This window comes from Trichogramma pretiosum, unplaced genomic scaffold (genome assembly GCF_000599845.2).
Source record: "Trichogramma pretiosum strain Unisexual culture from Peru unplaced genomic scaffold, Tpre_2.0 scaffold45, whole genome shotgun sequence".
NCBI classification, from domain to species: domain Eukaryota; kingdom Metazoa; phylum Arthropoda; class Insecta; order Hymenoptera; family Trichogrammatidae; genus Trichogramma; species Trichogramma pretiosum.
Window position 1 is genome coordinate 341131 of NW_019641665.1, and position 11885 is coordinate 353015.

The 11885-nt window shown below is 37.5% G+C and overlaps 3 protein-coding genes across 5 annotated transcripts; all 3 read right to left on the reverse strand.

The window, feature by feature from the left end:
- Nucleotides 1-5423: 5423 nt before the first annotated feature.
- On the reverse strand, nt 5424-6156 carry LOC106650317. Its single transcript, XM_014368284.2, has 4 exons — nt 5999-6156; nt 5790-5874; nt 5600-5723; nt 5424-5505 (listed from the first exon to the last, which is right to left on the reverse strand). Exons 1-4 carry the CDS (start codon nt 6135-6137, stop codon nt 5440-5442), a joined length of 414 nt encoding a protein of 137 aa, XP_014223770.1. The 5' UTR covers nt 6138-6156; the 3' UTR covers nt 5424-5439.
- A 39-nt stretch (nt 6157-6195) lies between these two features.
- On the reverse strand, nt 6196-10291 carry LOC106659277 (calcium uptake protein 1 homolog, mitochondrial). Of its 2 annotated transcripts, none has more exons than XM_014381762.2 (12): nt 10015-10291; nt 9683-9932; nt 9447-9606; nt 8487-8652; nt 8112-8149; nt 7928-8042; nt 7676-7836; nt 7475-7591; nt 7277-7401; nt 7085-7212; nt 6934-7023; nt 6196-6852 (listed from the first exon to the last, which is right to left on the reverse strand). In XM_014381762.2, exons 2-12 carry the CDS (start codon nt 9925-9927, stop codon nt 6710-6712), a joined length of 1488 nt encoding a protein of 495 aa, XP_014237248.1. In that variant the 5' UTR covers nt 9928-9932; nt 10015-10291; the 3' UTR covers nt 6196-6709. The 2 variants fall into 2 exon arrangements, with proteins under 2 accessions (XP_014237248.1, XP_014237276.1); XM_014381790.2 differs by lacking the exon at nt 8487-8652 and adding an exon at nt 9029-9188.
- A 234-nt stretch (nt 10292-10525) lies between these two features.
- Nucleotides 10526-11593, reverse strand: LOC106650428 (nuclear nucleic acid-binding protein C1D-like). Of its 2 annotated transcripts, none has more exons than XM_014368425.2 (3): nt 11501-11593; nt 11035-11257; nt 10526-10950 (listed from the first exon to the last, which is right to left on the reverse strand). In XM_014368425.2, exons 2-3 carry the CDS (start codon nt 11252-11254, stop codon nt 10706-10708), a joined length of 465 nt encoding a protein of 154 aa, XP_014223911.1. In that variant the 5' UTR covers nt 11255-11257; nt 11501-11593; the 3' UTR covers nt 10526-10705. The 2 variants fall into 2 exon arrangements, with proteins under 2 accessions (XP_014223911.1, XP_014223903.1); XM_014368417.2 differs by lacking the exon at nt 11501-11593 and adding an exon at nt 11332-11492.
- Between the last annotated feature and the right edge of the window lie 292 nt (nt 11594-11885).

The window sequence follows — 11885 nt, forward strand, 5'->3', positions numbered from 1 at the left end:
TGGGCTTCTAACTTGCGAGATTATAGTGGTGATACGGCAACATAAAATTCGGAAGCTCGTCACTCGTAATCCATAAAGTTCCGGTGCTCAAAGTAAATATTTCGTTGCGGCAATTCATCTATCGACGTTCGAGAGATTCGAATCATTCAAATTTAACGAGCCGAGGTCGAGCAATTTTTCGATTCAATTAAAATAATTAATTTTTAAGATACAGATCTTGACACCGGTGGATTGAAATTGTTTGAATGACTATTATGGCCTGTTCAAGCAATTCATTTGAAACATTACCTTTATCGGGCAATATTATGACTTTACAAATGGCTTATTGTCAATAAAACGTTGACGAAGTACGCGCAATAGCCGCAGAAATCGAAAGGTTATAGAGCAGCGGCAAATTATTAATAAAACTCAGTGAAGCGAACAATTTGTAATATTTGCCCCGGTGTATAACGACGGGTGTTTTACGCGCGCGGTTTATGCCGAGGGAATCTCGTAAACTTTTTGATGGCGAGGCATTGACAGACGTGCTGTTGCGTGCTGCGCATTATAGGAGTACATACATTTCCAGATTCCGTGGCTATACACATAATATAAGAGCGTAAAAAAAAAAAAAAGAATTTAGGAATGCGATCGATCGAAGAGGCAAAATTTCGGCAAAATAATGCCGAGAAAGTCGATAAAAAGAGATTTCGAGCTTATACCTTGCCTCCACTCACAATATTACCAGTAGTCGCGGAGCCGAGCGACGCGCCCGGCTGAAATATTTATATGTAAATATAAGTCTCACATCGAGCTGAGCAGGAGATATTTCTTTGCCGATCCAGCTCAATGGGAACTATGGACTGATATTTTATATTGGATAACTTTACATCGAAACAAGTTCAGAGCACGCGTAAATGCGCTCGTGCGACGAGTATGTATAATATTAACCGATAAAGTTTTCAAAATTATCTTTTAAAATAAAAAAAATATTTATTAAAATGTTAAAATATAGAAATAATATGAAAAAAAAACTCGTAACGAGGCCTTATAACACTACGACACAGCTTCTTTTCCAGTAGGAGATTTTATAATAAAAACCTAATAACTTTCTACTAATCTATGTATACGCCACCTGGTAGCAATATATGAAATCGATACTATCACCAATTTTAACCCAATAGTCAAAAAAAATATTTGAATAATATAAGAGCTGGGTCGATTCAATCGATCGGGATTGCAAAAAAAGACGAAAAAAATGTAAGCAATTGGGTTATTTTCTAACTTGACCCTCCCGAAAAAATATTCTGGCTACGGGCGTCGCACATAGTGTATGGTAGGTCGGGGGCTGCATACATACTGTACTGTACAGGGGATACGCGCACAGCTCGTAATGGTAGCGGCAACGATGCACTTATATTATGGATGCGACTAAATCTGTCACTCGTAGAGCGTGCTATATACATGTTTACGCGTATTTCTCTCTCTCGTGCTCATAGTATTGTATGTGTATACCGTTTACGCAGCTTGGCAGGAGAGTCGGGCTCTGTACAGCTATATGTATATACTAGAGGAGATGCAATCGGTAATGCAGTGATGAATTATGCAATGCACGTCGTGGAAAATCCAGGTCAATTGGTTTAATGAGTATACAGACATGTTCATATGTACAATTTATATCTGTGCGTGCGCGTGTGTGTGTGGGGGTACGCGTAACGCGCGGCATGGCCATGTCGTAGTATATAATGGCAAGTACGCGACCCAAAATGTTGTACAAATGTGCGTAGTGCAAATTACATTTTTAAAGCCCATAATGCTCGCCTTTTGGCTTTATTTGCCAGACAATCGACGCTGAGCTATAAATGCACAAACACGCGATCGAACGATCCCCGGACAAGGACTACGCCTTACCAAAACTGCCACACTGCAGTCCTCGAATATGACGAAACTATGCGCAGAAAGAAGAAAAAAGAATGCCCGGCCAAGATTATCTTCTTTGGCGGCGCTACGAAAATGCTAAAAGTTTCGGGACGAAAATTTAAAAGCTCTCGCTCTCCTTTTGATTGAGCGTCAAAAAGTTTCCACGTAAAATCCTGCGCTGGTTCGCTCCCTTCCTTCCTCTCTCTTTCGCGTCTCTCTTTCTCGTTGGTCGCTCGTCGGTCGTTACAGTCGGAAAAAAGATAATTTTAGATAATCGATCAGGATGAAAGAAGCGCTGCGAGTTTATCAAACATTTTGCCGAGCGTCCTCGGCTTGGCTGCAGCTGCAGCGCTGGCGGGGCTTTTCGCGCGCTCCGCGAGGAAAAGTGTGTCAGCGCTCGGAGATTTATTTGCTTGACCAAGCGCGACGTAAAACGATAGGAAGAAGAGCTCGCGTAAAACATTCACACCCTCGCGCGTACATGGAGCTCGCTGCGAATATATGTGTACAAGTATATACGTCGTGCGCTTTGGCCAGTTTCGCGCGACAATGCTTATCTGCTGGTGTGCTACGTGTGCTCGCGCTGCTGTATCGACGACGCGAGCTTCTGGCGCGCGACGTATAATGTACCGAGTCAATTTCAGCGGTAAGCAAAACTGGCATTATGCAAAGTTTGCGCTGCTGCTGCTGTTGCTGCTACGTATTGATAAATCATGCAATACGCACGTGAGTGCAGAGACGAGTCCGTGGTCTGATATATATAAGTGCGTTGTACGCGCCCCAGCTCCCATCGACGAAATGAAAAAGTCTATGAAAAGGACGAATAAAGGAAGAGGATCGCGGCGTTATAAATAATTCAAACGACGAGCGGCGCGGCAGAATTCAATGCCTCGCGAATAAGTATATTAATGTTATGCACGCAAACTATTTAGCGCCAAGTTATTTCTCATGGTCGATCGACTTGGCTGCTGCCGCTGGAAGTTCGACTCGACTCGGGGGCCCGGCTAACTCGTGCTCGCGAGAATATAGTACCACGCGCGGCAATAATGATTTTATTAAATTCCAGCCCGGAAAAGCAGACAATGTCACGGCGTTTGATCCAGAGGGTATGGCGTACGCGTTTTCATCGTATTTGCTGCACGCACATGTGCGCCATGCGAAAGTACTGCTGTATACGGGGACTCGCCGGGGCGGAATAAACTCGCGTCTACGCGTAACGGGCACAACACAGAACGAGGTGCGGTTGCAAGCTCGAGTACTATAATACGCCTGACACGTATACTCGGCGTGGCACTTTTACATCGGCTATAGAGTCGATAATATACGAAAAATCACGTCTCGTCGCGTTCCTTACTCGGCGAATGTGTGCGTACATCGACCGACAAAAAAAGGATCGCGCATAACGCAGAGTGCGGCAAAAAGCAATAAATTCAATACTCGCTCTCTCTCTGTATAAAACTACACGTATGTATAATGTGTACGTACACACAGGCTCGAAATCTCGGATGTACGCTAGCGCGTACGCAGCGATTTATGACATGCGTTTTGTCTGGGCTACCACTACCTCCATACCACCGGCGCTGTGATTCGCGTTGCGCGTGTGTTTTCTGCAATTCAAAAATACCCGCCACAGTACCCAGCGCATCAGACATGATATAAAGCTTTTCGCAGTCCGCAGCGAGGAATGCGCAATTTTGTCCGTTTGCGTTGCTTTCGTATTGTGTGTGTGCGTGAGAGAGGGAGAGCTCATAGTCGACGCGTCGCCGTCGCCACCACCGCCGAGCCTTTTTTTTCGATGCACTGAAATATGAATAAAAACTGGTGGACGCGCGTGGCAACGATCTGGCTTATTGCCGCCCCCGCGCGCGCACACACACACACACTCACACACACGCCTGGATGCCGTAATAATTCCGGCCTGCACAATTGCCATCGAAACAATCGCTCGAGCGATCGGATCGACTCGACAAACGACGGGACAATGCATACAGATGTGGCCTTTTTCGGCAGCTGTTATTGCGACGGCGACGACCTGTAGCAATCAATTGCTCTCTCGCCAATCGACGATTGTCACGCCAAAGAGGATGATGTATATCATCGATGGAAATTAGCCGGGGCGCGTCCTATATCGTACACGCGCTGAGCGATGACGAATTTTTGCTGATTTATCGGAGCCCCGAGCGAGCTCTATACCATACCCATCCCCGAGTTTGCTCGAAAATCTAATAATCTTTGAGGCTCTCTGTGTACCCGCGTGCTTGCATAATGTGGATAATACATTAACAGCGAGAGGGAGAGATAGTGAGAGAGTACAAGTTTATATAAACTCGCTCGCTCGTCCCTGACTCGATAGAAGAAATTAGCGGCTTTTGATACGAAGTTGTGCGCGAGCAAAATAGAAAAGAAGTATAAACTCTCTCCGCCTCGTTGGCAAACGAAAACTCAAAACACATTGAACTTTAACGCGCGTCGAGCACGCGTGTATACACACACACACACACACACACACTTATATAGAGGTGCATATAGAGGTCTGTATTATATATATAGAACGGGTTAAGTAAGCTGCCTTTCGCGACTCACTTTAAACTACATGGAGAATTTAATTACACCACAAGTCGCTCGAACTTTTCCGTGTACGAGAGCTTCTTTGACTGCTTCGAGTAATCCGATTGAGCCGCTTTGCGTAGCGCCGAGTCGACGCAATTGACAAAAGATTCCACCTGCTCGCTGCATTTTAATGCCTCGCCTCTGTTCTTTTCCAAGCACTTGAATACCTGCGGCACAGATGGTAATGTCTCGCTGTACGAGTCTCGTCATCGATTCGGTGCTCGACCGATTTTTTCTTTTTTTTTTTTTTCGACGTTATTATCGACTCGTCTTACTGCCTTGGATTTGTCGGGGCACGCCGGTCCCTTGCCGCTCTTGGCCCACTTCTCGAGCTTGTCGAAGATCGGCTGGGCCTCCTTGATCGTCAAGCCGCATTCGCGCGTGTGCTGCTGATCCAGCTGCTCGAGTTTTTCCACCCAGGCGTTCTCTCGCACCGTCAACTTGTCCAGGTCCTCGTTGCTCGGCTTCGGGCAACATGCAACTGGGCAAAATATCGATCATCAGCGCACAGGCGCTCTCGCTCGATGAAACACGCGAAATTTTTACAGCGAATCGATCGGCATGTGTACCATTGCGACGCTCGAGAACTCCGCTGCTGACGAGAACTCCGCGGAAGCTCAAAGCTTTCGATTCCTCCGGCTGCGCGTTGTACTCGATCTGTTTGTAGCTCATTTTGCTATACTTGGAATTTTTTCACTGTTTGAAACTAAAAATGATTGGTTTTGGGAAAAATTTCGTTGACCCGAAAGGATGAGTAACCTTGCACTGAAAATTTGCTGACGGAATGACAATTTTCATAAACAAAAGACTGCGCCTGATTCAACAGCAGACGGAAAACATTTTTAAAAAATTGTATTTTTCAAAAAACACGTCGCGTATACATTATACAAAATTCGTAATTACTCGATAAAGAACGCGCAGTGAGTATTTTTATCCAGCGTGGCCCAGATCCCAATAATGCTCTCCGTAATCACCATTTCTGTTGCCCCACCTCATCTGCAACGAGTATAAGGTTTTAGCAATTTTTTTTTATGCTTCCAATTAAAATTTTAATTTAAAAATTTATTCAAGGAACCGCGAACTCTATTACCTTCCCTTGGTAGTGGTTGCTGTTAAAATCTCTCTGCTCGAATCGCTGCTCCCACTCGGTCGGATTCTCGCACACATGTCCAAATTGTATGATCATAGGGTCCGGTTGTTCCGAGAAAATGTCCCTAAAATGTTTCGTTCGAAAATCATTTCGACCATGATCTGAATTGCAGCTATAAAAAACCACTTACTGAAAATATTGGCTCTTATGAATCATTTCAACTATATCCTTCCTCGTCATTTCCGGAGACTCCTCACTCGCATAAACGCTCATATCTTGATGAAAAGTAAAAGAACTCGGGATGAATTATGAAATAGTAATGAATCCAAGATATTTAGTTTTCAGAACGATTAATTTTATTGGTATTTTGAATAATTCATTACACAAAATTAACAATACCTGATGGCACGCGACGACTTTTCATATTCACAGGAATGCGACCACCATTAACATGATTAGTAATCAGGATGAACACAATGAGAAAATGAGTTAATGAACACTTATAACAACAGCAATACTTAATGTCGGACCTAGCCATGTTTATCAAACGAAAGTAGTCCAATAATAAACAATAAACACGGACTGGTTCTGTGACCAGGCTTACTTTTTTGTGTGGATCCCCTACTCGAGCACGCGATCATGCACCATTGGACATTCTCGTGTGAAAGTTATGGCTAGCTCCGAGAAAAACAAGAACCTTGTCTTACAATCTCTTTTCATCCGGTAATAAAGCAATATAGTAATTTCACGCATAAACAAAGCGGTGACCTTATTCAGAGTGAAATTTTTCGTATTTGTACAATATATTTTAATCTACAATATATTATTTGATACGCAAGCTATTTTAAACCGTCCTCGTTACGAGCGACTATTCGAACGTTAATTATACGTATAAGAGTTATATTAATAGAATCCAGCATTTTCTTTTAAATATTGGATAAAATTTGAGCTCAATTCTTCGACGTAAGCCTATAAAAGACCGGAGTTATCTCATATTATACACGAATTTGTGCATTATTTGTCTGGAAAAGTATACGATATTAGAAAAAAAACAAACAAAGAAACTTGGATTCCTTATGCGACGTAGTGACTTAGTTCGGCTTCGAAAACTTATGCAGCGTAATTATTTTTAGCACACTTGATTATCGACTGTAGTAATTTAACAAAGCCTGTATCTTTAGGTTTTTCCAGTCCTCGGAGTGCACGGTTCTTCATCACTGCTACGAATTCCCGATTACTCAGTTGACCATCCACTAAAATGACAAAAAACATGCCACGATTAAAGTTGTATAGGTTTGATTCAAATTTCGAAGAAAAAATAGTTAAGAACTTACTATTTTCATCGAAGATACAGTAAACTACTTTTATTATGTGATCAGACAAATCAACTTGTGACACTGTTTTAGCGACATGCTTCAGAGTAGCTATAACAAATAATTCAGGTTTTAAAAATCTTTTGTCACTCCATATCATTTTAATGCTTACCTGGATCAATTGATGCTCCAGCAATGTGGTAAAAAGTTAAAGCTGTATCAACATCATTTATGTTGCTTAGAAATCGATAAAATTTTAAATAATCTTCTTTCTGAATACCTTGTGAACAATCCTTAAACCTAAAAAATAATTTGTGTAAAATCACGAAAATTTTAATCCTCCACTAAATTTGAGAATACATACACTTTTTTAACTCTTTTGACGATACGAGATTTCTTTTTTTCCGAAAATCCGGCATAAGCTAAAAGTAATTCTGTGAATGCAACTTCACTAATGTATCCATTTTCATCTGGAGCTTTGCGTTCAAACTAAAAATAATCAATTATCTTTTTGTAGTAATCGACAAAAATAAAAAATGTACATCAAGTAAGTCTCAAATACCTCTAAGCTCAGTATTTCTCGTTGTAACTGTTCTTGAAACTCCAAAAATTTTTCGATTTTCAATTTTTTTTTCAAATCCGACCCAAAAAAGAAAGTCATCAAAGCTGAATTGACTCCCTAATTACAACATTTTTTGACAAATTAAATTTTTTCAATATTATTAAACTGTATAATTAATTTTCAGATGAAATATGAAAATACCTTAAATGTATTTCCAGTATTAGCGTGATCTCTGTGTCGGCTACCAATACTACTTTGCTGACGAATTAAATTAGAAACTTTGTTGAATTCTTCATAATCAACGTCTCCATCGCCGTTAACATCAAACATTCTGAATGCTATTTCAAAATGACGACGGGAAGCTGAAATAAAATGAGAATATTTAATTTGAAAAATAACAACAGATTCAATAAATATTATGTTAAAGTAAAACAATCAATTAAGTCAACTTACTTGACAGTACAGTCAATAAAAATATGTAATCTGAAAATGTGATAAGTCCATAACTACCAAGTGTATAAAAAATACTATTTTCATTTAAATCCAAATCCAATTTGTTCTGCACCGTCTGTAATAGTAATAATTAACAGTTAACTATAAAATCTATATTCTTTAACTAAGTAAAATATGTACCCACCTTTGGATCATACCGTTTATATCTATCTAATCCTAATCCTAAAAGAAAATTATCATGATTTTAATATAAGGATTAAAATTAGTTTAAAATCTGGGAAGTGTTAAATAATTCATATTATACTTTGTGCATTACAGAATTAGAAAAAAGATTTATTATGTTCATGATTAAGAGATTCAAGTAAGCAAAAAAAAAACATGCATGTCTGTGCAGAAAAGTTTTATTAAGCGTAGAAAAAGAATAAAAATATTTTTAAAAATTCACCCAAATATAGTAATACAAACAATTCTAAAAAATGAACCAAAATCATTGGCGAATAATTTCTAATATTCAATTGAGGATTGAAAACACCAAAAACTGAATCAACTCAAAAGTTACCCTGAGGTTGTGGGACACCGGGTGTGAGAGACCTTAAAAAATCATCAGGAGTCATCAACACCTCGTGTGCACCATTGTTTGGATTAATAACTTCGAGCGTTGCAAAATATCTAAATACTTTATCTGGAGTCGAAAATTGACGTATTCGGTTCTCATACTCAACTATCTGCATAAAAAATGTACACTTTTATTCCACAATAGAATGAAACTTGAAACAAGGTATTATGTTTTTTTTTTCACCAAAAAATATTCTATCCCTTCACTTTATATTATCAATAGTAGAAACAATTTCCATGAGATAAATAAATGAGTGATGTATGATTAACATAAATGAATTGAGAAATAAAATTTATGAAAACCAGCAATTTTCCATTGGTTAGTTTGTATTGAAAGTTAATTACGCAGTAGAAAATTTTAATAATTATAGTTGAAAAGATACATTGGCAATCATAATTACCAGCGTTATCAATAGTGACAAAACAAATCAGTTAATCATGTTGTCTTATCAAGCAAATGTAAGGAGAATGTTTAATAAGTTTTACCATCTGGCTGTTTCATGCCTGGTGTAATAGCTCTTAAAAAATCATCGGGGGTCATATAAGTCTCTGACATTTCCAGACTTATGACTTTTACAGTAGCAAAATACCTAAAAATTTTATCTGGGGTTGAATATGCACGCATCCGATTTTCATACTCTATTATCTGGAAAAATGCTCCATGCAAAATCATTAAAACTACTTTATCTATGGGATTTTACATAAAAATGTTATATCTAATTTTTATGGAATAATTATTATCTGAACTTCAAGTGTGAATAAAATATATTAATTTTGATGGCTGGCTTAACTAAAATTATACTTAAAATTGAGTATTCAAAATGAAAATAAAAAGATATTAAAAAAACAAATGATAAGTCAAATCAAAATTCAAGTTTTGAGACATGATAAAAGAGTAATGAACCTTTCTATCTCGAAATCCAACTTTTTTGCCTTTTTTCTTTTTGTGTTCATCATGTTCTGATACATGTTCATCGACATCCGATATATCTTCATCTTCTTCATTCTCACCATGTTGTATTTTAGCTGCAGCTTCCACACTTGGGAAAAAGAAAGACTTGATCCTATAATAAATAAAATTATATGAATTTAAAGAAAATTTTCATTTAAAATTAAAAAAAAAACTAAGATAAAATCTACCATCGCCAATTTACTATTGCCATAACACTGGATGCAAAAAAGAGGAATGTCACTAAACCAGTTAGAGGTGGAATTTTCTCTCTCTTGTGCCCAAAATTTTTGAAATTTCTGCATTGTGTTTTGTGTTGATAAACACAAATTTCCCACTCTGGCCTGTGATTGAAACTATTGACAGCAACCACTTTGAAATAGTTGAATTTTTGAGCATTCAGTAATAAAGGCCGTGCAAATCGACTGAGAGCCATTTTGCCTGATCAAGGAATATTCAAATGACAATTAGCCAATAATATTTACCAATTGAGATTATCTCAAAATACGAAAATAATTTTAACCTTATTTTCAATACTTTTTCGTATTGAGTACAGTAGCAAACGTAATCGATAAATTTACAGAAAAAAAGTCATCTTTGCTGTTCGCTTGATTTTATTATAGTATAGCTGTATATAGCTGTATTGGATTGTCTTCAATTGATAACTAATTAGTAGAGAACGAAATTTCGCCTCACATCACACAACACTGCAGACGATAAATTTAAAGACCAAAAGTAAATGCAGCTAAGCGAGACTCAAAAGCCGACGAGTATGTATTGGTGAGGAGGGTAGGCGACAATTGTCGCACACGATACGGACTGTAATGCGCATAAGCTAAATGAATATACCTCATACCTATCTATATGTTTCCTACGACGTTTCTACTATTGATTCTTGTGGATACATTAATCCTTACCTATAAATAACTTTAAATGCTCAAAAATCTTTTACCAAAATAAATAATAAAACTGAAACTAAAATAATTTTATTGTAAAATACTTATTTAGGTACAATAAATTAATTTAGGCAAAAGTACGGTAAAAAAATTGGTTTTATTTTTATGCATATGTAAATTTAATATTTACACAAAACAGTCTTATTTTAAACTTTCTTTAAAGAAAACTGTCAAGATTTCTTAATTGTAATATAGTACATAATTAATACACTAAATAATTCAAAAATGTATACAAAATTAAATATATTTTTCAATAAATTAATCCCAATTTTCTTCAGTTTGACTAGTATCCATTGTACCGGTCTCATTGCCATCGTTGGTATTAATTGATTCATTTTTATTTTCAATTGGAACCCATAAACTATGCTTTATGAATCGCTTAGCAACTTGTGTATCTATTCTTGGTTGAAGAGGGTCTTTTTTAAACAATTCTCTGGCTCGTAACAATGTTGATTTTACTCTATCATTTTCTGATGTGATTTTGTGTTTCTTTGGGTCGATTCCTAGAAAAAAGAGAATGGAAATATTTATTCAATACATATAATTTATAAATTCAAATTAATAATAAATCTTTTATAAGTATATACCTTCTGCCCTTAAATACATCCAAAATAAACTATTTAAACTGAAAGATAACAAAATATTGAAGTCAATTTTTTGTTTGTTTGATAATTTTTCATAAAATCCTTTTTCTTCTGCAAACTTAAACACTTCTTCAATTTTGTCAAGCGCTTGAGACATTGTTGTTAATTTTTTCTTAATAGCTTCGTCTGCTTCTAGTTCTTTAAAATCCATATTTGTGGCCATATTCTGAAAACAAGATTAAATTGAGTTAAATAGATGGTATTATTTTTTAAATATTATTTAAATAAAGTTAAACTAACCAATCAATTCTCATGTATTATGTTTAACTTCCTTTAATCAATGTAAAATTCGATCAACAAGTTCACGCCACAATTAATTTGTTTACAAAACTTGATGGAAGTTTGTCAGTCACACTGTGTCAATCAGTCAGTCGCAGCGCGCACGTGAATAGTGAATGAAAATACTAACCTGGAACTCCTGGAAGTAACACGGAATCGTTGCGGCCGAAGACGACGTAAAGCGCCTGCGTTACGTATATATACTACCCACACTGCAGAACACATACTATACTATAGTTGAAATTATTACACCTACTTACGGTACTAGCTTTCCAGCTGGTCGTTTGGTGCACAATGTGTACAGTAGGATAGTGAAGTGTCAGTACTGATGACTACTACTGACAGATTCTCACGTCTGCTGTAAGGGGAGTCCGTATGCCATGACATCAGAATAACTGATAACACAATGTCCGAGCTATTTTTATAAAATCAGTCATGCTGCAGTGTCCGTATTAACATAGTACATCTAAATCAATTATTGATACTTGCGTGTATATATCTGTATAGGTTTTGTA

Excerpts from the sequence above, each read along its gene's own strand:
- LOC106650317 (XM_014368284.2), bottom strand. The coding sequence starts at position 6,137 with ATGGCTAGGTCCGACATTAAGTATTGCTGTTGTTATAAGTGTTCATTA. Across the intron at positions 5,724-5,789 it reads CATAAGAGCCAATATTTTCA|GGACATTTTCTCGGAACAAC; the intron begins GTAAGTGGTTTT and ends GAAACATTTTAG. Across the intron at positions 5,506-5,599 it reads GCAACCACTACCAAGGGAAG|ATGAGGTGGGGCAACAGAAA; the intron begins GTAATAGAGTTC and ends TACTCGTTGCAG.
- LOC106659277 (XM_014381762.2), bottom strand. The coding sequence starts at position 9,927 with ATGGCTCTCAGTCGATTTGCACGGCCTTTATTACTGAATGCTCAAAAA. Across the intron at positions 8,653-9,446 it reads TTGGATTTCGAGATAGAAAG|ATAGTTGAGTATGAGAACCG; the intron begins GTTCATTACTCT and ends TTTTTTATGCAG. Across the intron at positions 7,592-7,675 it reads ATACTGGAAATACATTTAAG|GGAGTCAATTCAGCTTTGAT; the intron begins GTATTTTCATAT and ends TGTTGTAATTAG.
- LOC106650428 (XM_014368425.2), bottom strand. The coding sequence starts at position 11,254 with ATGGCCACAAATATGGATTTTAAAGAACTAGAAGCAGACGAAGCTATT. Across the intron at positions 10,951-11,034 it reads GATGTATTTAAGGGCAGAAG|GAATCGACCCAAAGAAACAC; the intron begins GTATATACTTAT and ends TCTTTTTTCTAG.